Source organism: Gopherus evgoodei, chromosome 2, assembly GCF_007399415.2.
Source record: "Gopherus evgoodei ecotype Sinaloan lineage chromosome 2, rGopEvg1_v1.p, whole genome shotgun sequence".
Lineage (NCBI taxonomy): Eukaryota > Metazoa > Chordata > Testudines > Testudinidae > Gopherus > Gopherus evgoodei.
Window position 1 is genome coordinate 116,249,840 of NC_044323.1, and position 24,148 is coordinate 116,273,987.

General features: G+C 41.4%; 1 protein-coding gene across 3 annotated transcripts in view; it reads left to right on the plus strand.

Moving 5' to 3' along the window:
* The window catches only part of COL15A1 (collagen type XV alpha 1 chain), a 265,933-nt gene that overhangs the window by 99,734 nt on the left and 142,051 nt on the right, over window positions 1-24,148 (plus strand). For all 3 annotated transcript variants that reach the window (XM_030551564.1, XM_030551565.1, XM_030551563.1), the window contains exons 3-5: window positions 7,265-7,812; window positions 18,070-18,144; window positions 21,171-21,260. In XM_030551564.1, coding sequence (XP_030407424.1) covers window positions 7,265-7,812; window positions 18,070-18,144; window positions 21,171-21,260 — 713 coding nt within the window. The remainder of the gene's footprint in view (window positions 1-7,264; window positions 7,813-18,069; window positions 18,145-21,170; window positions 21,261-24,148) is intronic.

Below are 24,148 nucleotides of genomic sequence, written 5' to 3' on the forward strand. Positions count from 1 at the left end.
ATGTAATAACCTTGTGACCCCCTGAGGGGTCCCGACCCCCAGTTTGAGAACCCCTGGTGTAGAGAATGCTTTCAGAAGTCTTAAAAGAGCAACACTCTTCTGCGTAAACTACAGAACCTGAACCACGACCACTGGAGGGGTGGGAGGAAAGGCAACTTTCTGCTGGTGGTATCTGACTTGGATGATGAAACTGAACTTGCTTTGGTCTGCACTGCTTTGAATTGTTATCAAGCAGAATCCGTTATCAGCATGGACACGTATTCTGGAATGGTGGTTGAAGCATGAAGGAACATATTAATCTTTAGTGCATCTGGCACATAAATATCTTGTGACGCCAGCTAAAACAGTGCCATGTGATCACCTGTTTTCACTTTCAGGTGATATTGTAAAGAAGAAGTGGGCAGCTTTATCTCCTGCAAATGTAAACAAACTTGTTTGTCTGAGAGATTGGCTGAACAAGAAGTAGCACTGAGTGGATTTGTAGGCGCTAAAGTTTTACACTGTTTTGTTTTTGAATGCAGTTTTTTTTGTACATAATTCTACATTTTTAAGTTTAACTTTCATGATAAAGAGATTTCACCTAATACAAGTACTGCAATGCATTAAAAAATACTATTTCTTTTGTTTCTTTTTTACAGTGCAAATACTTGTAATCACAAGTAAATATAAAGTGAGCACTGCACAGTTTTTATTCTGTGTTGTAACTGAAATCAATATATTTGAAAATGTAGATAACATACACAAATATTTAAATACATGGTATTCTATTGTTGTTTAACAATATGATTAATTTGCGATTAATTTTTAGTAGCTTGCAGCCTTAATTTATTTTAAAATTGTAAAACAGCTAATGGGCAACCATCATGTCATGTTCTGAGTTCTCCTCACCACATATCTTAATTAGCAGTTAACAAAACCCAATAATCAATTACTGTGATTGAATATAATGTCCTTCAGTGCCTGACCCAACAGATAAGGCACTTGCAACCGCTACGCACTAAAAGAGCTCTTCTTTGGCTCAAGTTGTAGGGTTATGTCTTGGAGCTGAATGATAAGGGTTTTAGTATGTCATTTATGTGTATTCATTTCTATCTGCAGAATTTAAACTTGTTGTGACACCCTCTTTTGTGGTGGTAAAGACTTTTTCCCCCCCTATTCTTAAGATCTTTCCTTGTACATCAGGTGATTCCTAACTATTTTTTGTTTTTCTCTGTACATCATCCAATATGTTAATATTTATCTGGTAATGTGGTACCCAGAACTAAACACAGTATTCAAGATGAGGCTGAGCCAGAGCTGGAGAGAGAGAATGGGTATGTGTTACTTCCCTGTCATGCCATATAAAGCCATAAAATTTACTGTAGAACCATTAAAAATTAAATGTGAAGAAACCTTGATTTAGGATATGAGTGACTGAGCAGCAGAAAAAGGCTTTCTCAAAAGTATTCACATTAGAAGATAAATACTGTATATCTAAAAGAATATGCTGTGAGTCCTCATAGAGGCATAGTGGATAAAGATGTTTATAGGATATTTGATACCATGCTCACAAAACTAAAATGTAGGTTTCCCAGAATAAATCAGGTTTCAGAGTAGCAGCCATGTTAGTCTGTATCCGCAAAAAGAACAGGAGTACTTGTGGCACCTTAGAGACTAACACATTTATTTGAGCATAAGCTTTTGTGGGCTACAACTCACTTCATCGGACGCACAGAATGGAACATATAGTGAGGATATATATATACGTACAGAGAACATGAAAAGGTAGGAGTTGCTCAACCAACTCTAAGAGGCTAATTAATTAAGATGAACTGTTGTCAGCAGGAGGGAAAAAAAACAGTTTTATAGTGATAATCAAGATAGCCCATTTAAGACAGTTTGACAAGAAGCAGATGAATGAGCCCCTGGTGACAGCCCCCCAACCTGAAGCAAATACTCACCAGCAACCACACACCACAGAACAAAAAAACTAACCCTGTCCTTGCAACAAAGCCCGATGCCAACTCTGACCACATGTCTATTCAAGTGACACCATCATAGGACCTGATCACATCAGCCACGCCATCAGGGGCTTGTTCATGTGCACATCTACCAATGTGATATATGCCATCATGTGCCAGCAGTGCCCCTCTGCCATGTACATTGGCCAAACCGGACAGTCTACACAAAAGAATAAATGGACACAAATTTGACATCAGGAATCCTCCTCCAGGGTTTCCTGTTATGTAAATGGACTAAATTCAGAGAGAGTGTGGTGTCAAACTGTTAGGCCTATGCATGGTGACAAATTCCAGAAACTTCCCAGATCTGGTGATCTTCCCACTGGAAAAGGATGCTTGCTCCTTATAGTGATTAGGGCTCAGGTTCTGTTGTGGACTGAAGGCAATCTGGGATGATTGTAGAGGATTTTGGTAGTTGTCTGTCTGCCTCAGACCTACTTTTCCACCAACAATACTATACTTTCCATCCTTCTTTTTTCATCTGATAGAAGTCCTCCAAGAACCATGGAGACCTGTGTGCATGATGAAACAAAAGGGGCATTCTGAGAACCATTGCATTGATGGTTCCTAGAAAGTGGTCTTGCTGACTCATCACAAAAGTTTCTCCTCTCTCATTTGGTAAACTGTTGTTGCCACCAGAGTAAGTTTTGGAATTTGGCGGGTTTGGAGGGCTACACTGTGATAGAATGGCCCTCCTGTCTCCTGGAGGCAAGGAGGCTCCTGGCCTTTGACTGGCTGATATGATGCTTGTTCTGTGTGTTGGCTGGTGTCACGCTGTCTGGAGTGGCTCATGACTGTGAGTACTCACCTCAGGGCAGATTGTCAGAAAACAGGGCAGACACCTCAAATTGGTGGTATGTTCTTTAATAAGATTTCACCAAGCTAGTCACAAATGTGAACTCCTGGATCATTATATCAGTCTTACAGTTGAGTCACAGACAGTCCCCTCAGACTCTCCAGTCTATCTTGCCACCCAGGCAAACTGGACTTTGTGATAAAAGGATCACTTACATAAAAAAATCACATCACATTTAGATTGCTTCCAGTCTCAAGAGACCAGTCACTTACCTCAAATCAATTGGTACTCTGGATCTTGCACCAAAGACAAGGCTGGCAGCCAATTCTCTAGTAAACTAACTAAAGGTTTATTAGCTAATAAAAGGAAATGAGAGTTATTGAGAGGTTAAAACAGGTAAAATATGTACACAGGTGAGTCACAATTTGTAACTCCAAATGGCAGCAGTGATGTAATAAATTGCCACTTTCCCAAGTCATTTCAGGGTACCCAGATTGTCTCTGGGGATCTCTGCTTTGCATCTGGTATGCTTCCCTCTAAGAGTCCAAACAGTCCAGAGATGCACGATCTTTCCTTGAATCCATACTTTTATCTTCTCACCGAAAACAAGCTGATAGAGTCACTACCCATGTGGGCTTTTCCTTTGATGTCAGAGAGTGAGGAATGCATTCTGAGTCTTAGACTTCTGATCATCACGCACAATGACCATTTGCTTTGAAATTAGCGCAATTCTGTTGAAGTTCTTCATTTGGATTCCACAAAGCTTCTTTCTCATTTGATGGGTTATTTAATAACAGAGTATTTACAATGTAAATGTTTGCTACTACATTATAACGGGATACAGATAAGTGAAAATGCAAGTAACATCCCATTAGTTTTCATGACGTTTAAACACCAAATACACTTATAACAATCACTTTAATCTATACTAATACACAAGTGAATTGGCCTAGGGCTCTGTCATGAGCTGGCACCTGGTCTGCTAACATCACAGCTGGTTTGTTATGTCCTCCATGCCCACATGTAGTCTGAGGATCCGGCCCAAGGTGGGAGGAACTTAGTCAGAAGTGATTGTCTGTGGGGAGTCATTGAAAATACTATTGCTACTTCAAGTGACAATAGAGGTAGATCATCTTCAGAAACAGGTTGAGGAGATGGTCTTAGAAATGCGGCTCATTCCTCTGAGTATACAAAATGTTCAGTGAAAGTAAGATCTACTGCTTCAACTTAGCATATCATTCCTTTTTGCTTATAAATGGTCCTGTTCAAATACTAATCTAAACTACAGAAGCCTGATTAACCATTTCACGCTGCCTTTCCACATTAAGGTACTATTATTACCCCGTGAAGAAGGAAAAAAGAAAGAGACACACAGGAATCACTGCTTCCCCTTTTAGTTTGACAGGAAACTGGATCCTATTGAGGTTAAGTCCATTAGTGGCTATTAGCCAGGATGGGTAAGGAATGGTATCCCTAGACTCTGTTTGTCAGAGGGTGGAGATGGATGGCAGGAGAGAGATCACTTGATCATTACCTGTTAGGTTCACTCTGTCTGGGGCACCTGGCATTGGCCACTGTCAGTAGACAGGATACTGGGCTAGATGGACCTTTGGTCTGACCCAGTACGGCCTTTCTTATGTTCTTATGTTCTTATGTTCCTTTCCTGTTCCCTGACCCTAAGAGCTTGTCTGCACTTACAGTGCTGCAGCAGCAGTGCTGCGCTGGTGAAGCTGCACCGCTGTAGTGCTTAGTGAAGATGCTGCCTATGCCAATGGGAAAGCTTCTTCCATTGGTGTCGGTACTGCACCTCCCTGATCAGCAGTACTTATGTCAATGAGAGAAGCCCTCCTGTCGACATAGCACTGTCTACGGTGGGGGTTAGGTTGGTATAATTATGTTGCTCAGTTATGTGACATAGTTATACCAACATAGACTTGGTCAATACTACCAATTTAAGTGAACTCTACCTCTGTTACCACCTGCTGCAGCTCCTGGGTTATTACAGATTCACGCTTTGTGAGCAGCTTGCAGCTATGTAGGTGGAGTGCACTCAGCCACTTGGTTTGAGACACACATTATCCTGGCTGTCACATTAGCAAATATAAAATGAAGATTCATTTTAGGATCTAAAAATTGTAAAATAATATACATTGTTTGACAAAGAATGGGAATATAGAGTATGCCAGTAGATACTTGATCATTAAAGTAATTTAAGGAGTCAAGTTAGTCGTAACAGAGATAGGGACACATTTTTCATGTACAGTTTTAGAAAGACAACACTATCTGAGGATTTATTAATTGGAGTGTTACATTCAAGACAAGAGAAAATATTTTAATATTGTGCATGGATATTATTAAGAAACATTCATGCACAAGTCTTTTGTCTCTCCTACTTCTATGAAGTTTAAAAATTCTGGAGGGGATTCTGATAAGTGTTAATCAAAGGTATGGAGAGTTCTAGCTACAATGATATCTTACATTTTTCAGGATAAGAGGCTGCTATGGAGGTGAAAGAGGAGGAGTGTATGATCTTATTTGCTATGTACAAATACATACAACGGATAACCAAGACTTAGATTCTAATTAAGCCACATGTGGAATTAACCAGACATTCCTGGTTATTAAAAATTCTATAATGATTTTAGTGTTTTATTTCTCAGAAGATGATTGGCATTTGGAAGTCTCTGTTCTTGGAAGTATTGGTAGAATCTACCTTACTAGTAATCTGGAAAATATGAATAAAAATAAGATTAGATGCTCAGTGCTGGTCATACTCAGATCCTCAGAGTTAAACTGACTACAAAGGAGGGGTTTTCTTCCAGGGCATATTTTCAGGGACCGTTACTTCTGGGTATGTTATGGAATGGAAATTCCCTGATTTCAAACTGAGATTTAACTACTGAAGAATGTTTTTTGTATTAAGAAACCATGGGAAAAAACATTCCTTGAATTGACAAAAGTGGTGTAAAATGGAAACTGAAATCCTTGTAATATGTGTTTGAACAAAGTTTTAGGATTGCCAACTTTCTGATTGCAGAAAACTGAACACCCCTGCCCCACCCATAGGCCCTGCCCCTGCCCCGTCCCTAGCTCACTCCATCCTCCTCCCCATGTCGTTCACCTTTTCTGTACTGTCGGTCACTCGCTCACTTTCACTGGGCTGGGAGGGGTGAGAGCTCTGGCTGGGGAGGCGGGCTCTGGGGAGGGGATTGGGGATTAGGGGTTTGGGGTCCAGGAGGGGGCTGCAGGCTGGGGGCTGGGGCCAAGGGGTTCAGAGTGGGAAGAGACTCCAGCTGAGAGGGGGGTTAGGGTGAGGGAGGGAGGGAAAGCTCAGGCTGGGGGTGCAAGCTCTGGTGCAGGGCCAGGGAGGAGGGATTTGGGATGCAGGAGGGGGCTCTGGCCTGGTTCCAGCCAATGGGAACTGCAGAACTGGTGCTCAGGGTGGGGCAGCATCAAGCCAGGACAGGCAGGGAGCCTGCCTTAGCCCTACTGCGCTGCTGACTGGACTTTTAACAGCCTGGTCAGCAGTACTAACCGGAGCCTCCAGGAACCCTTTTGGACCGGGCATTCCAGTCAAAAAGTGGATGCCTGGCAACCCTACTTTTAGAGCAAATCCTCCAAGGTATCTTGCTCACAATTAGAGCTGTGCAAATAACAGATTTTTTGGGCTAGTCTGAAAAAAATATGTTTAGAGTCAAACTAACAACAAAATTTTTCAAAATTTTTTGTGAATTGAGTAAAAAACAATTTCAATTTAAGCTGAATGAAACATTTTGGTTGAACCAAAACTAAAAAGTTTTGGCTTTGATTGGGAGCATTCTTAAATGGTTTTGATTTTTTTTTTAAAAAGGAAGCTTTGAAACAAAATATAATTTTGAACCAAAAAAAATTGAAATGTTTCATTTAAAAAATGTCAAAATAAAACATCCCAGGGTTTGGTTATTTTTTCCCCAGGTTGCTTTTCATCCAAAACAATCTGGTAAAACTGGCATGAAGTCACAAAACATTTTGGTGTTGCCAAGTCTGCATTTTCCATTACAAAAAAGTTTCATAGAAAATATTCTCTCAGCTCAACTTGTAACCTTATCCTGCATTTGTAAAACTCCACTGCATTGTTTGTGCCAGGTTGTTGCTTCGTCCCTTCATCATGGCTATGTTACAATATCTTTGTTTATTTGAGAAAACAAAGGAATAAATTCTCCGTTCTCTCATCTCCTCTCTGCAAGTGCATGTAACTCGTGGTTTATGAAGGGCTAAAGGAGAACATTTTTGTAGGAGCGTGTGCCTAACTTTAAACATGTGAGTAGTACCGGCAGTCAATGAGATTTCTCATGTGCTCAAGCACCTTGCTGAATAGGAGTTTCAAATATTAGCGCATTAGCAGTAGTGTAACTTCATGTAAACTTCATAATGTTAAATAAAACATAGACACCTGGAGTAAATAACATATTTTTGTCTCATTCTACAGAACGAGGATCAAAGGGTCATCTTGATCTGACAGAGCTGATAGGAGTTCCACTCCCTCTTTCTGTCTCCTTTATCACTGGCTATGGAGGGTTTCCAGCTTACAGTTTTGGACCAGATGCTAACATCGGCCGTTTGACAAGCACTTTAATACCACTAACCTTCTATAATGATTTTGCTATCGTAGTTACAGTAAAACCGAACAGCGATGATGGAGGTGTACTATTTGCAATAACAGATGCCTTTCAGAAAACTATATACTTGGGAATGAGACTATCACCAGTTGATGATGGCACCCAGAGAATAATCATGTACTACACAGAGCCTGGTTCCTACATCTCCCGAGAGGCTGCTTCATTTAAAGTTCCAGTGATGACTAATAAATGGAATCGGTTTACAGTGACTGTTCAGGGAAATGACACTGTTCTGTTCATGGACTGTGAAGAATATAACAGAGTTCAGTTTCAGAGGTCATCTCAGGCCTTGCAGTTTGGATCCAACTCTGGTATATTTGTTGGAAATGCAGGAGCAACAGGATTGGAAAAATTCACAGTAAGTACAGTATGATGGATTCTAAATGTTTTTGATAGATGCTTCCTTTCAAAGAAGTTCTGAGTGCAATGGCTAAGCATGAAGATAAGTCACATCTGATATGTCCTGTATTTTCCATACACATGGAGCAAAAAATGTAGGAAATGATACAATTAAGTCAATGCAACCTTAATTTTCTCTTCTAGTGTGTTTACATTATGACACAGTCTTTAATTATGTAATCACATGCTAACATTTACATAGGATTCCTACTTTTTACAGGGCTGAGGGTGGATGGTGCTCAGGGAATGAATCAGTTGTGTAAGGAATGAGGCTCTTGTCTGCAGGACCTCTTGCTGTAGAATGTGGGCAGATAAACGATTGTCTTGTGGTTAAGGCAGATAAATGTCACACTGAGGAATTCATTTCTATCTCATGCTCTGCTACAGTGTTCCTATGTGATACTGAGCAAGTAACTAAAGCCAAAATTGCCACAAGTGGCCATTAGTTGTGTTCCTTATTTTGAGTGCCCAAATGGAGACACCAATGGTCTGATTTGCAGCAGGACCGTGCACTCATAGCTACAACCGAAGTCAGTAGAAGCTGTGGATGGTTAGTACTTCTGACAAAGACAGTGTGGTCTGAAGGAATAAGCTTGAGCTTGAGAATCAGGACATCATGAGTTCTTATTCTGGCTCTGCTGTTCAAATCACTTCAGCCTTCTTTCTTAGTGTGGCCATCTGTAAAATGAGGACAAGAAAATGTATTCCTCCTCAACCTAGGGGATTATTAGGATTAATTAATGTTTGTACAATACTGTGATTGTATACAGTGATATAAAAATGCTAAGTACTTTGAAAAATCAGCCCCTAGGTGTCTTCAGTCAAGTGCCCAGTCACCGAGAAAACCAAAATTAGTGGCCCCTAATTAGTTGGCAAATTTTGGTCTATGTGCTCAGTTCTCCCACTGTAAAATAGCAATAGTGGTACATTACCCCTTCGCAAGGGAGCTGTGAAGGTAAATTTGTTAATGTTTGTGAGGATCAGATGCTGCAATGATAAGAACTATAGAAAAGCTATTGAGGAAATTATTAATTCCTTATTTGGTACAATGGTTGGATGGTGTGCAGTGATTAAGGCACAGGGCCATAGGTGCTGGAAGTAGGGGTTCTGGGGGTACTACTGCACCCCCTGGCTTGAAGTGGTTTCTATTATATACAAGGCTAACAGTTTTGGTTAAATGGCTCTCAGCCCCCCCCCCCCATTATAAAAATTGTTCCGGCACCTGTGCACAGGGCCACAAACTGAATGATGAAAATAGAAAGAAATATTGAGCCACCTCATTTGCTGTACCTCACCCAATACGTGCCTGGATCAAGGGAGGGTCCTGTAGAAAACGTGGTATATGATCATATCAGTTAAAACTGTATCAAAATACACTTGCACAGTGGGCAGAATTAGGGTTGCCCAGGCAATCTTAATTTGGGCATTTCTTGATGGCTGAGTGTTTGACCTCACAACCTTAATAACTTTTTTGGTTTTGTATGTGATCAGATGCTGTATTTTTCTAGCATTTCTAGTATTTTTTTAAAAAAGGAAAACAAATTCTATCATGTTCAGATGTAACATTAATGTTTACACTGTGTGTGTGTATAGTCACATAAGTGTGTGTGTGTACATAATACTCAATATAAAGAGAGAGAGATTGAATACTAAATGAGACTATGTAGATCTTTTGGTATATTTCATGTGTGAGTCATAGTGTGAATAGACTAAAAATGTGGTGGGAGACAACATTAATATATTCATGATTGTTTTGGTCAGCCTAGATGTCTATGACCATTGCAGGATTTAGTTCACAGAATTTAGTTCCATGTTTGCAACATGGATTCTGCAAGTCCAGTTGACAGGACTGGAAGAAAAGGAAGACTGCAGGTTTTTCTTGGAGGTTTGGGTCTAGTGAGCTTCCAGGGTTGTGAGCTCAATCCTTGAGGGGGCCATTTAGGGATCTGGGAAAAATCTGTCTGGGTATTGGGCCCCCTTTGAGCAGAGGGTTGGATTAGATGACCTCCTGAGGTCCCTTCTAACCCTGATATTCTATGAGTCTATGAAGTCAGTGGGAGTCTTTGCATTGACTTCAAATGGGCATTGAATCAGGCTTTGGTAGATGCTTCATTTCTGTATTAATTTGTGCTAGAGATCTCTGTAGATCTATTGCACCTTTTAAAAAATGTATATAAAAAAAATCTGAGTGCCGAATTTCACTGTCCTGGCTCATGCAACCAGTCCCATTAAGTTGGTGTGAACTATGGGAGTCCAGCAAAATCAGGCTACTTTGCTTAATGTCCCTAGCTTTAGGCACCCAGATTTGAAAGGTTAGGCATAAAGATTGAGAAGGTGATTTCCACAGTACAGTAGTTTGTATCTGTGCTGAATACAAATTTGTAATGGGTTACACGTAGGGACATTTTTTTCCCATAAAAATACACAGTTGCACACTGTTTGGTCATGTAATTATGGTAAAACAACAAGAAACAAACTTAGGCTTATGTGAATTTTAGCAGATAACCTGTGTCATAAACAGATAGCTAAGGGTTAATGTCTCTTTCACCTGAAGCACCTGACCAGAGGACCAATCAGGAAACCAGATTTTTTCAACTCTGGGTGGAGGGAAGTTTGTGTCTGAGTCTTTGTTTTCTGTCTGCCTGCTTTTCTCTGAGCTTTGGAGAAGTAGTTTCTGCTTTCTACTCTTCTGTTTCTAAGTGTAAGGACAAAGAGATCAGATAGTAAGTTATATGGTTTCTTTTCTTTGGTATTTGCATGAATATAAGTGCTGGAGTGCTTTGATTTGTATTCTTTTTGAATAAGGCTGTTTATTCATATTCCTTTTAAGCAATTAACCCTGTATTTTGTCACCTTAATACAGAGAGACCATTTGTATGTATTTTTCTTTCTTTTTTATATAAAGCTTTCTTTTAAGACCTGTTGGAGTTTTTCTTTACTTCAGGGAAATTGAGTCTGTACTCACCAGGGAATTGGTGGGAGGAAGAAATCAGGGGGAGATCTGTGTGTGTTGGATTTGCTAGCCTGATTTTGCATTCCCTCTGGGTGAAGAGGAAAGTGCTTTTGTTTCCAGGACTGGGAACGGAGAGGAGGAGTCACTCTGTTTGGATTCACAGAGCTTGTGTCTGTGTATCTCTCCAGGAACACCTGGACGGGGGAAGGGAAAAAGGATTATTTCCCTTTGTTGTGAGACTCAAGAGATTTGGGTCTTGGGGTCCCCAGGGAAGGTTTTTCAGGGGGACCAGAGTGCCCCAAAACACTCTAATTTTTTGTGTGGTGGCAGCAAGTACCAGGTCCAAGCTGGTAGCTAAGCTTGGAGGTTTTCATGCTAACCCCCATATTTTGGACGCTAAGGTCCAAATCTGGGACTAAAGTTATGACATGGTGGCAGCGCTGGGATAGACAAAATCCAGAAGCCAGTAGGAATATTATATTTTTCTTGTCTCTGCTAAGGGCTTTTTAGCAGAGAGAAACAGTTTGGTTTTAAAAAGGGAACCAGAGAGATTTTTTTTTTCTGCTGTCTCTGGCAGTTTGTGGCTTGCATAATAAGCAAGAAACCATTAAGGTGCTATTAAGAGTCTTTTGTCACACAATAGCACTTGCATTGAGAGTCATTACCAGCACTATATACATGCAAATAAAGTGGTTTTTCAGGTTTACTTAACATTGAAGATTAGCTAAAGGCACTGTTGCTAGGCAGACTTCAGGAGGCAACAGAGAACCTGCAGTTCTGAAGATAAACACCGGACGGCACCCCAACACAAGAAAACAGAAACCATGTCTACCAAGACAAAAATGGAGGCTGAAGAACAAATCAAAGAAGCTGAGCACAGGCGACAACTGGAAAAAAGACTCAGACACAAACTTCCCTCCACCCAGAGTTGAAAAAATCCGGTTTCCTGATTGGTCCTCTGGTCAGGTGCTTCAGGTGAAAGAGACATTAATCCTGATTACTTTTTTATCGCATTTGTGAACTCGACTATGGAAGAACAGGTTATCTTGGGCCATAAAACGCTGAATGTTGTAGTTCCATTTGAGTTGCACCCATTGCTGAAGCTGGAAAAAAGAAGGTGGTGGTTCTCTCCCTCACTCTGGGCACAAGCCAGCTTCCGGCCTCTTGAGATGCCGAAATCAGATACAACTCACAGCAGATGCTGCAAATGTTCAAAATATGATCCCTTATGCTCTGTGGGCCTTCTCTGATTTGTTTGCCCCTCAGTGAGATTCAGATCCATGATGGACACAACAGGCATGTGTTTAGGGCTCCAGAGACATGTGATGAGATCAAAATTTCAGCTCTCATGGGAACAGTTGTTTCTGGCCCTCATGACTGCAAAGAAAAGCTTGAAAACATGAGCCAAGTGCAACTGACGCGGTGATGTCTGCCTGAGTCTGCAGAGAGGCTGTATCAGAGGTGGGAACTGCAACCTTTATTGCCAAGGAGGAAACTGCCTGGCCCCGCACTCTCTACCAAGGCAGACTTGCCACCAGGCTGGGCAACTTGACTGGAGGTAGTGGCTGGGCTCTGCAGAATTGACTTCACTTTGGGAGGGCGCACTTTGCTCCCCTGACCTTTTGATTCCAGAAGTCAGACTGGGGAAGGGAAATGGTGGCATCTGCCAAACAACTTCCATTCATGGCACCAGAATAAAAGGCTGCTCTTGATAGAGCATGCAGGTCTGTGATTCTCTCTCTCTTTTCTTATATGATTCACAATGAAAGAGCACATAATCACTGGATATCTGAACTGCCCATCATGAGGCAGTGAAAGGAATGGGAGAGGTCACATATTTCTGAGCCTATTGTTTCAGACCTCTGCAAATATCTGCACGGTTGCACTTGTTTCACAGGGCTAGGGACTTTAACAAATTATCCTCCCCTCCAATTCTAGAGGCATCCTCAAAAGCATGCTAGATCACTGATTCAGCCCAGTTCAAATCCTGGTTGCATCCACTCCCACTTTTGCTCAGTAGTAAGATACACTGGGTATATGCTTGTATTTTTGATGCTATGCTGTGTTAGCCCTACTGTCGCAAGGCATGCTGTGGGAGAAGTAGAGAAGCCTAGCGGAGAGTCCTTGACCTATCCTGGCAGATGCATTGTGTATACACACAGCACCGTCCCTTGCTGCTGTTCCCCAAAAGAGCACAGTACACTACCCCCACGCACCCTCCAGCGCCCACTGTCAACATCAACATGCATGCAGGGAGCTTTCAGTGACTCCACCTTCTGTCTCCCCGCCAACCAACATTCATGTCAAACCACCCTTTCCTGCTGCTCCCATCTTTCTCAACACTATTACTTATTACCTCCATTCATCTAGTGTTTCCTCTGCTCATAAAGGCAGCCAATAGAAACAGTACTTTGGAAAGCTTTCCCTTAAGTATACTCCTATCTTATCATGAGAGCAGTAGCACAGAGGGAACAGTGGGCCAGAAGCTCAGAGGCAGCATAGTATAGACATGTATAGACTCCTACCCTGGAATCTGCATGTATTGTTAAATGACAACAACAGCAACACATAATGCTCAGCCTATGTTTTCTTCTGATCTCAGATCTTCTTACCATTTTTTCTCAGCAAGACCCAAGACCCTTCTGTCCCTGCTCCTAGGTCTCTGTTCTCTGAGAGGCACCTGGAGCTACTGTAACATGACTCAGCTGATTGGATATTAGATTGCATCAGCAAAAATAACTGCCTCTCTCTACAGGGTTCTAGCTTCCCCTGAGTGACTCATAAGTAGAGCCTTCCCTTACTGCATGGAGAGCTCTAGAACCTGCTACCCTTACTGGCGTCTTGCAAGGCTACCAGTTAGCAACTCAGATCCTTGCCATTCACAAAATATACAAAGAATGGAGAGATGCATCAGGATACCCTCTAGGCAGACTCAAGGTTTGTTGGAAAGGAGACAGCAAGATAGTGGTGGTTGTGTATTAGCAAAGGTGAGGAGGGAGGAAAGAAAAGGCAGGAGAACTTGTACACCTTCGTTGTGGCTGCCATTTTGAGCAAAGGGTGGGGGAACAAAAGCTCAGGAGGCAGAGTGATTGTAGACAAATATGGCAGCACCCTTATAGTACCTGGAACTAGGTTGCTTAAAACCCCTTTCCCACAACCTTTTTTATAAAAAATATCTTGCAATACTTACTAGATGTGTCCCTCTTTCCCCCTGAAATTTGGTTCTCCTCCTGTGGTTGTCATGGTTGTGATGTGGTAAACTTCTGAGTCTCCAGGACTGGGTCTACTTCTGTCCCCCAAGGTGATGAGAAGTGAGGGTTAAGTCTTTGTGCTTGGTGCCCGGTCACTGCTTGTTGGCATACACACAATGCAGTGGCTGAGTGGTGGCATCTCTCTCAAATATACAGTCTAGCCCCTCATCTCAGAGAGCTCAGTGGTTTGAGCATTGGCCTGCTAAACTAAGGGTTATGAGCTCAATCCTTGAGGGGGCTATTTAGGGATCTGGGGCAAAAGTCTGTCTGGGGAATTGGTCTCCCTTTGAGAAGGGTTGGACTAGATGACCTCCTAAGGTCCCTTCCAAGCCTGATATTCTATGATTGTAGCCACAGACCCTGCAAGGTACTATTGTTGTCCTTTTTGCTCTTTTAACCCATCTGGAGCTCCCTTCCCTTCCTTTAGTGCAGCAGTGGATTGGGTCCCAGTTGTGTCCCCTCGCTTTCACTTGTCCAGATAACTGCTGGAGTATTTGTACGCTGTGGTGGCTAACTTTCAGATGTTTCTGTACTGTGACAAAGTCAGGTCGGACAGCTGCAGGAGGGTCTGGGAGAGGGTATGTTAGCCCTAGAATGCTAAAGGCCCTTTTTCCAACAAGCTGGGAAAGGGTTCCTTCAGGTCAATTAGGGACACCTGAGTCCAATTAAGGGCTTCCTGAAACCTGTTAAAATCTCTCTCCTGGGGAAGAGGGGAGGCAAACTGCTGCAAGGCTGGAGGTAGCAGGGAGATAGGCTTCTCCAGTGTGAGAGACTGCACTTCTCCACACAGGGGAGATACCTAAAACCCAGTGCCTGTTTAGGGGAAGGACTGACACCCCAGGGCCAGCGACAGGACAACTCCTGCCCCAGTGAAGGGGCCAGGGAAAGGTATTCCTTTTTGTTTTGGTGTGGTATAGACTTTTCCCCTTTGTCTGGTGGAGGAGCACTCCTCAGGCCTGCCTTGAGGCTTACTGGGAAGGCTCTGAGAAACAAATCCCGAAGAGGGAAGACAGACACACTCCTGGGTGGGGGTCTGATTTACCCCAGGCCCTGTCCCTGCCAGAGGAGGGAGCACTAAGTCTGGCAAGGCAGAAGGGGTGCCTTGCCACAGTACTCACTCCTCTCTTCAGAGGGCAATGAAATGCAGGGCATTAGCAGAAGACCTCACTGATGCTCCACTCACCAAGGCATGATTGCTCAATGAACAGGAGTATGACACAGGTTTCTGAAGTCCCCGCAAGTTGGAATCACAAAGACAAGATCCTGTTGGCGTGTGAGCATTTAAACAGCAAGACGATATCTGGTCAGGATGTCTCTGGCACACAGAAAAGGTCACACAGATAGACAGGCAACCTCAGTACCTAGCAAAGCATCATGAGATACTGATGGGATGACTTGGCAGATGCACAACATTGCTATGTATCCGCACCTACTTTGCTGTAGGCAAAATCATCCAACATTTAAGTCAATCTGTTTCTAAAGTAAGCCTAAGAACATGTGTTCAAAGGCCAGATGAGTCATGACAAAATACTTTGTGGATGTTGGGCATTCTAATGCAAATCAAGTCACGATGATCTGTAACAAAGTGTAGACAAGCCATTAGATTGTAAGCTCTTATGGGAAGTGACCATCTTTTAGTTCTGAGCTTGTACAGCAGCTAGCACAAAGGGGTCCTAGCCCATCACTGGGGATACTAGGGCAATAACATAGAAATAATAAATAGATTAAAATGTTAGTAATCAATGTCAGAGGAGGAGGCTTTTGTTTAACAGTGATGTGTGTGTTGTAAAGGGCAAAGAGGAGGTCAGTATTGGATGAGTGGAGGATGAAGGCTGAGGCGCAAAAGGGCAAGGTCTTTTTGGTAGTTTAGACCAACTTCTTGGAATCTATCTAGCTATCTATCAGTGCTACCTTGTCCTAAAAATGAAAAGAGAGCCAGTGGTTTTGCTTGAGGATGGGGATCATGTGGCTCTGTGTGTGTGTGAGAGAGAGAGGATGGCAACAACATTCTTCATATACTAGAAACCGGAGAGCTGGGATGTAGGTAGACCTTAGAGAAAGGATTTGCAATAGTCACTGCACAAGGAGATGAGGACATGGATTTAGATTTCAGCTGAGGTGGAGCTGAAGAATTGAGGTATATGAATAATATTGCAGACATTGGGATAGATAGGTTCATAGACTATTAAACAGAGGAAGGACATGAAAAATTCAAGGTCCAGGGTGGTGCCAATGATATCGGGCAGTGCAGTCTGATGGGAGACCTTGGTCGAGGAGGGAGAGATTGAGTTGTGTCTGAGGATGGGCATCTTATTCATGAGAAGTGTTTCTGACTTAATAAATACAACAGTAATAATCACCCATTTGAATTAATTTGTCGCTCATTTGAGAATTTCTGACCAAGAAACCTTAGTGACATTAAAAAGTACATGGTCTGCAGAAAAGAATATTGGATGTAGTTCTGTAAGGCATGCCAAAAAGAGTGGAGTTAAGACATAGGAACAAAATTACCCCAGAAATTAGAGAGGCAAAAAAGGAGTGTTTTTGGCTTTGCTGCCTTCCGAAGGGTAGAAATGGGCTGAAATAACAGTTCTTCAGGCTTCTAAGTGTACAGTAGGGTCCGTATCCAAACGTAGCTGCCTGGCTTTAGGAACCCAAATGAGTGGCCTAATTTTAGAGATGTGGGTGCTTAACTATAAGCCCCCAGGTTTGAAAATGCGATCTAATTTTCTTTAAAGGTAGTTTTAACAATGTAAACTGTTAGGGTTAAGCATTTTGAATATGTAGCACACCACTGCATGTACTTGTAGGGAGCGTAGTATATTTTTTAAATACTGTCTCAGAAGTTGCTCGGCTGCATACTCTTTCTGAACCCCAAACTGGACTTCAGAGAAACATTGTGCATGTTTCCATGAAGAGTTTTACATAGTTGTTAGACTTCTGCACCATTTACTATACTTTGTGCACACATTTTACGTCTTCATATATTCAAATTAAGTACTACGTATACCTTTTGAATTAATTTTTCTGTTAGAGCATGCATGTTACTGTGTGTTCTCTTGCTTAACCCATCTTCCAGCAGCTCATAAATTTGGCAAGCATATTTCTTTTGAGCTGACGTTTTCCATGCTTGCTTTCAGCCCAAAGGGACACTTGTTTGGAAAGTTTTTGAGGAAAATATGGTTCAGCTTTTCTTGAGTATTGCCTGTGCTAAAGAAATAGACTGTTCCTATTTCCCACTGTTGTTAGTAAGTCACATTGCTGTGCTATCTTTGGGTTGCTACTGCTTTAAAACAAGATTAAGTTTTTTGTTGGTAAAATTAAACAAGTTGTTTGATTTGTTTATAATTTACAATATTAAAATAGATGTAAAATGTATTATTCTAACAATTTAAAGTGACAGATTAAATGCCAGGATGAGTTATTGAAGAGAAATCTGAATAAATATGTGAGCAGTTCAGATATTTTTCCTCAACATTTCACAAGGCATATAATGTAACTCACACAGATCCACTATTATCCTAGTAACAAACTCATAAATCATATAACAAATTTTATAAACGGAATGGGATATTGAAATATGGCTAAGTAGTCGAGCCAATGTACTGGGAATTAACTATTTGGAAGGGCCCTATACATACCAATTGAAACTGCACCACCAATAACAATTCCTTAATTTTTATTTTTTTTTATTTTCACCATCTATTAGCAATAATAATCTCAGCAGAGGGCCTTTTCTAGAGATTGATGAGTGGCTTAATTAATGACCCTTCAGGCAATGTTTTGGTCCATCAAGCTTCTTACAGCTGATGAGGATCTCCAAGAACTTCCCAGCTTCTGTGGTGGTGGTTGTTAATAATTAAGATCATGTGTGTTACTAGCCAAACTTCATGCTTTAGATAATTTTCCAAAGTAAACAAGGTCCAGTCTGTTCTTTTTCCTCCCCACAATGCTTTCATGAAGGTTATTTGAAGAGAATATTTCCTTGAACTGCTTTTGTTATTTCATGTAGGGGTCGATTCAACAACTAATGATCAAACCTGACCCAAGGGCTACTGAAGACCAATGTGAAGATGATGACCCATATGTGAGTACTCACACACACACCTCTCCATCTGTTCACAGTGGTTCTGTGCCAAGGATTTGAATTGCAATAGCACTTTTTAAACAAAACTATAAGGAGGTGGGATGTACGCAGTCTTTCTTAGTGGTCAGAGAGCAGATGTCAGGTCTAGTGGGCAGAGCAGACATCCAGGTCGGGGAGCAGAAGCAGAAGTCAGAGCTGAAGTCAACGGCCAAATACCAGAGTTAAGGGGTCCAGCCAGAGTCAGGACCAGAAATCGAAGCTGAGAATTGGAGCCAAGGCCAGATACCAAATGCCAGACCCAAGGGTTGAACCAGAGTTGGAGTCAGAAGTCAGAGCCTGGATTGATAGCCAATGGTCATGAGCAAATTGAAAGGGCAGGAACCAGAGAGAGGCAGGGATCAGGCGTGGAGTAGGATCAAAGTGGGAGCTAGGAGTAAGGAACAGGTCTGCAGCAGAGAAGGACTCAGGAACAGAGTTGGATACAGATTGCAAGAGGCAGGCAAGAGCAAGGTGAAACATGGCAGCAGCAGCAGAAGAAGAAAATTTGCGCAGTTGCTTGGACAGTCCTCCCAGTTAACTTCTTAGCTTAAGTAGTGGGTGTGAGCCAGTCAGGTAGTTGTAGGCTTTGGGAGCTCCGAGTGGACTTCCTGTGGGGGCTGGCCTTCCAAGTTTAGAGAGATGTTTCTTCATCCATCTCCCTTAGTGGTGACAAGGGAGTGTCAGAGATCCAGGGCCCCCACAGCCAGGCATTCTAGACCTGCCCCCTTGGATCCTTGCAAAAACAAATGGTAGTCTCTCTTCTTTGGAACACACTGAAATATTTGACAGTGTTTTGTTGGTGTGCTTTGTTTTGTGCAGTCCCCCTTGGAAGCCAGAATTCTCAAAGAATTTTCCAATCTTTAGTCTCCGTCACCTTTGAGTCCTTGAGTGGTAACTTTCATTTTGCTAAGACACTCATCTCCATACTCTATTTTAAATGCTGAAATAACTTACTTTATAATAATACTGGAACTAAGTTGCTGAGAAATACACATAACTAATTTTCCCCATGTAACTACAAGTGAAAAGTGAAGTACAAAAGAGCTATTTCGTGCTAGAATGTAACATTCTAGGGGCAAGATTAGAAAGGCAAAGGCACAAAATGAGCTCAAACTAGCTATGGGAATAAAGGGAAACAAGAAGACTTTTTATCAATACATTAGAAGCAAGAGGAAGACCGAGGACAGGGTAGGCCCACTGCTCAGTGAGGAGGGAGAAACAATAACAGGAAACTTGGAAATGGCAGAGATGCTTAATGACTTCTTTGTTTCGGACTTCACTGAGAAGTCTAAAGGAATGTCTAACATAGTGAATGCTTATGGGAAAGGGGTAGGTTTAGAAGATAAAATAAAAAAAGAACAAGTAAAAAAATCACTTAGAAAAGTTAGATGCCTGCAAGTCACCAGGGCCTGATGAAATGCATCCTAGAATATTCAAGGAGTTAATAGAGGAGGTATCTGAGCCTCTAGCTATTATCTTTGGAAAGTCATGGGAGACAGGAGAGATTCCAGAAGACTGGAAAAGGGCAAGTATAGTGCCCATCTATAAAAAGGGAAATAAAAACAACCCAGGAAACTACAGACCAGTTAGTTTAACTTCTGTGCCAGGGAAGATAATGGAGCAAGTCATTAAAGAAATCATCTGCAAACATTTGGAAGGTGGTAAGGTGATAGGGAATAGCCAGCATGGATTTGTAAAGAACAAATCATGTCAAACCAATCTGATAGCTTTCTTTAATAGGATAACGAGCCTTGTGGATAAGGGAGAAGCGGCGGATGTGGTATACCTAGACTTTAGTAAGGCATTTGATACGGTCTCGCATGATATCCTTATTGCTAAACTAGGCAAATACAATTTAGATGGGGCTACTATAAGGTGGGTGCATAACTGGCTAGATAACCATACTCAGAGAGTAGTTATTAATGGCTCCCAATCCTGCTGGAAAGGTATAACAAGTGGGGATTCTCAGGGGTTTGTTTTGGGACCGGCTCTGTTCAATATCTTCATCAACGACTTAGATGTTGGCATAGAAAGTACGTTTATTAAGTTTGCAGATGATACCAAACTGGGAGGGATTGCAACTGCTTTGGAGGACAGGGTCAAAATTCAAAATCATCTGGACAAATTGGAGAAATGGTCTGAGGTAAACCGGATGAAGTTCAATAAAGACAAATGCAAAGTGCTCCACTTAGGAAGGAACAATCAGTTTCACACATACAGAATGGGAAGAGACTGTCTAGGAAGGAGTATGGCAGAAAGAGATCTGGGAGTCATAGTGGACTGCAAGCTAAATATGAATCAACAGTGTGATACTGTTGCAAAAAAAGCAAACGTGATTCTGGGATGCATTAACAGGTGTGTTGTAAACAAGACACGAGAAGTCATTCTTCCACTCTACTTTGCGCTGGTTAGGCCTCAACTGGAGTATTGTGTCCAGTTCTGGGCACCGCATTTCAAGAAAGATGTGGAGAAATTGGAGAGGGTCCAGAGAAGAGCAACAAGAATGATTAAAGGTCTTGAGAACATGACCTATGAAGGAAAGCTGAAAGAATTGGGTTTATTTAGTTTGGAAAAGAGAAGACTGAAAAGGGACATGATAGCAGTTTTCAGGTATCTAAAAGGGTGTCATCAGGAGGAGGGAGAAAACTTGTTCACCTTAGCCTCTAATGATAGAACAAGAAGCAATGGGCTTAAACTGCAGCAAGGGAGATTTAGGTTGAACATTAGGAAAAAGTTCCTAACTGTCAGGGTGGTTGAGCACTGGAATAAATTGCCTAGGGAGGTTGTGGAATCTCCATCTCTGGAGATCTTTAAGAGTAGGTTAGATAAATGTCTATCAGGGATGGTCTAGACGGTATTTGGTCCTGCCATGAGGGCAGGGGACTGGACTCGATGACCTCTCGAGGTCCCTTCCCGTCTTAGAGTCTATGAATCTATTCTGACTCTGGAATTTTCTAAATTCATCCTAATGATTTGCTTTTGTGTAGGCATCGGGAGATTCTAGTGGCACTGGTAGCATTCAAGAGCTGGAAGGACTTCCTGAGACAGAAGAAGTTATTGCATCTTCTCAACCCCTAGTAAGTGTCAGCAATTATTCAGCTTTATCCTTCTGCATTACCAGTACTTTAAGTAGTGAGGCACAAATGCTGCCATTGGATACTCATTTGCAGCACCCTCTGAGGCTAATCAGAGTGACGTGCCCTACCAAAGGCAGAATTTGGCCTTGGAAGTCCAACTTCCTTCAGGCTTGATAATGAATTAACAATTTGCCGCAAGCAAGAGGCAGCACATTATGCTGCCCCTGGAGCAGTCCATGTGGAGGGAGTGTGACTTCGGGACTTTTTTTTCTGAAGTTCTCTTATCATATAGGTTTACAATATCCTGCCTTCATTTTTCCTTTATGCCCTTTTTTAAAGTGTCTCTACAACATTCTGTTAACCCACTTTGATGCAGTGTGATAAGCAGCTGACCTAATGTGTTTTCTTTCAGTATTTTTAAAATCTATCTTGACTGTTCAGCGATTGGACTCCTGTCTTGTTCACTTACTACACACTACCTGTCTTGTCAACATATGGCTCAGATCTTTTCTCATTTACACCAGCATAAATCTGGATTTAGTCCAGAATTGCACTGTAGTCATTGAATATAGATCAGGGCCAAAATTTGGCCTAATCTGCAGGATTTGTGTCATTCACTATGTATCCCTGCCTCATTCACTGTACACACGTATAGCTTTCCACCCCTAGCTCTCCTTATTATACCCTGTACTCTTTGGGAGGCCTGATGATGGAAGGAATATATTTCCTGCCTGTATTCAAGTAAGTGTTTGTTACTTGTTACCCTGTAATCCATTACAAAGAATTAATATAAGAAGAGGGGTCAAATATAAGAAGCCCCCCCCACCATGTTACTCTGGCCATATCAGGAGCTTGATGAGATGCAGAGTATCACAAAATATGAGTTGCAAAAGTGATTCTTTCTTTGATTCAATTTAATTTCTTCCTCAAAACGCAGAATAAAGGTATCCTTCTCTGTATGCAACACAAGAGGACAAGGAGGGCCTGAGGCCTAGGGACTTGTTTAGGTATAGAATGAACCAGAATGTTCAGAAAAGTTATTTCTTGTATAAGAAAAATAGAAAGTTTTTCCTGTACTAAGTAGACTATCATATGTATTAGCTTGACTTTTGATTACTTCCAAGTTTCCACAGAACACACCCTTTGGCAGATCATATGTGTGCTACTTCTTTAAAGGAGTAGTTTGACAGAGCATTAAACCAACAGGAAGACTTTGGCTACCACTTGTGCTTCGGAGGGAGTTTTGGTAGAATAGTGAGTTCCATGCTGCAGTGCTGTGGCATGGAAACGTCTCTTGCCAGTAGACTGTGTTTTTCTTGGTAACCCATAGCAATGTGTGTCAGGTGATGGGGCTGAAAATAACCTGTTAAAAAGGCAAAGATGTTGTACTGACCTTACTAAGTAAAAGGAAGGTGGTTTGTATGTACTTTTAAGGAACAGGTTAAGAGCTTGTATTCTCCCCTTGAGTAGAATGTTGCAGTTTGAGATGTGCTAGCAATGTAATTCTAATTTATATCATGAGAGGTGAACTAGAAGTAAAATAGTTACTACCCATGGGTCAAGTATACTCCCACATTCACAAATTTATCAAGCTGCTAAACTGTGACCTCTTCCCTTGTACCACACTTCTGAAACCTCCACTGCACTAGACAGGAAACCTCTGTGGAAAGATCATGTCAAGGTTTAACATTGTCAGAGTAGTACAAGAATGTCATATCTTCTTGGGGGGGAAAAACAATGTAGTGATTTTTTTTTTCTTGGCATGCTCTGTAGCGCTGGCCTGCAGGGAACTAGAAGCTGGTAATTAAGAATCAATGCCAAGGGAAGTGACAACTCCAGCACTATTGGGATGTATTATAGGAATGATGAAGCTGTGGTTGGTATTAATTGGGGAAGCAAACTATTCCACTTTCCTGTGGGCTTCTTCAGGACAGCCACACACATGGGCGCAACTAAACCATTGCAAACCTTTTCAGTACATCTCTAATTTACGTATCAATTTTTCCACAAATCCTTCTCCATAAAACAAGACACGCTCACATACACTGATATTCTGTTATTTATTTCTGTTGTTCTAAAAGCGGTTTGTATACTGGGAAGGAAACTGAGCCTAAGAGAATTTTTTTTTTTGAATTGCAAAGCTGCTGCTTTCCCTTCAGATTGAAATATTATGCTAATATAGTAAACATGGAGAATGAATCATCAGAAGGATTTTGTTTAAAACTTTAAAAGCAATGTCTATACATTCTGTTCATTTTACATTCAATTTTTCAGTGATGGTCTGTCTTTTCTGGTGTGCCTTGAAACAAAGGGAGTCTGTGTGAAGTCCTAGTTACAGCTACAGTAAGGCTCTTTGTATGAGATAATCACCCTATGTTTTACACTGCATAAGTTTCTGAGCCAAACAATCATAATCCTGAAGGGCTTGTGAATTATCATTTCCCTTAAACTGTAAGAATTCACATGAAAGTTCTTTCACAGGCAACATACATAACTTAGTGTTTTTTAAAATGTATTACAATAATGTCATTAAACTTCTTCAAAAAGGCAGCACCAGTGTATTAATAACTTGGAAGATTTACGTTGACTTTTAAAAAAGGTATGGGTTTTTGCCAAATATGAAATGTCTAAATGTGACTTGTTGGAGGTGTATGCTTTCCAATGTGAATGTCCATTGATTTTTAATATACCTTTTTTTAGAAATAGTCAAGACGAGACATAGACTAATGACAATATAATAATCAATACAGTAACTGATGGATGCGTCTGAAAAAGTTTATATTCATGTAATGGTATTACAAATTGCCAAGCAAACTCTCCAAGATCAGTAATTCAAAGTACATTCCCATGCTGGTCTGGAATGAAAAAAATCCAGGGTCATAATTGAC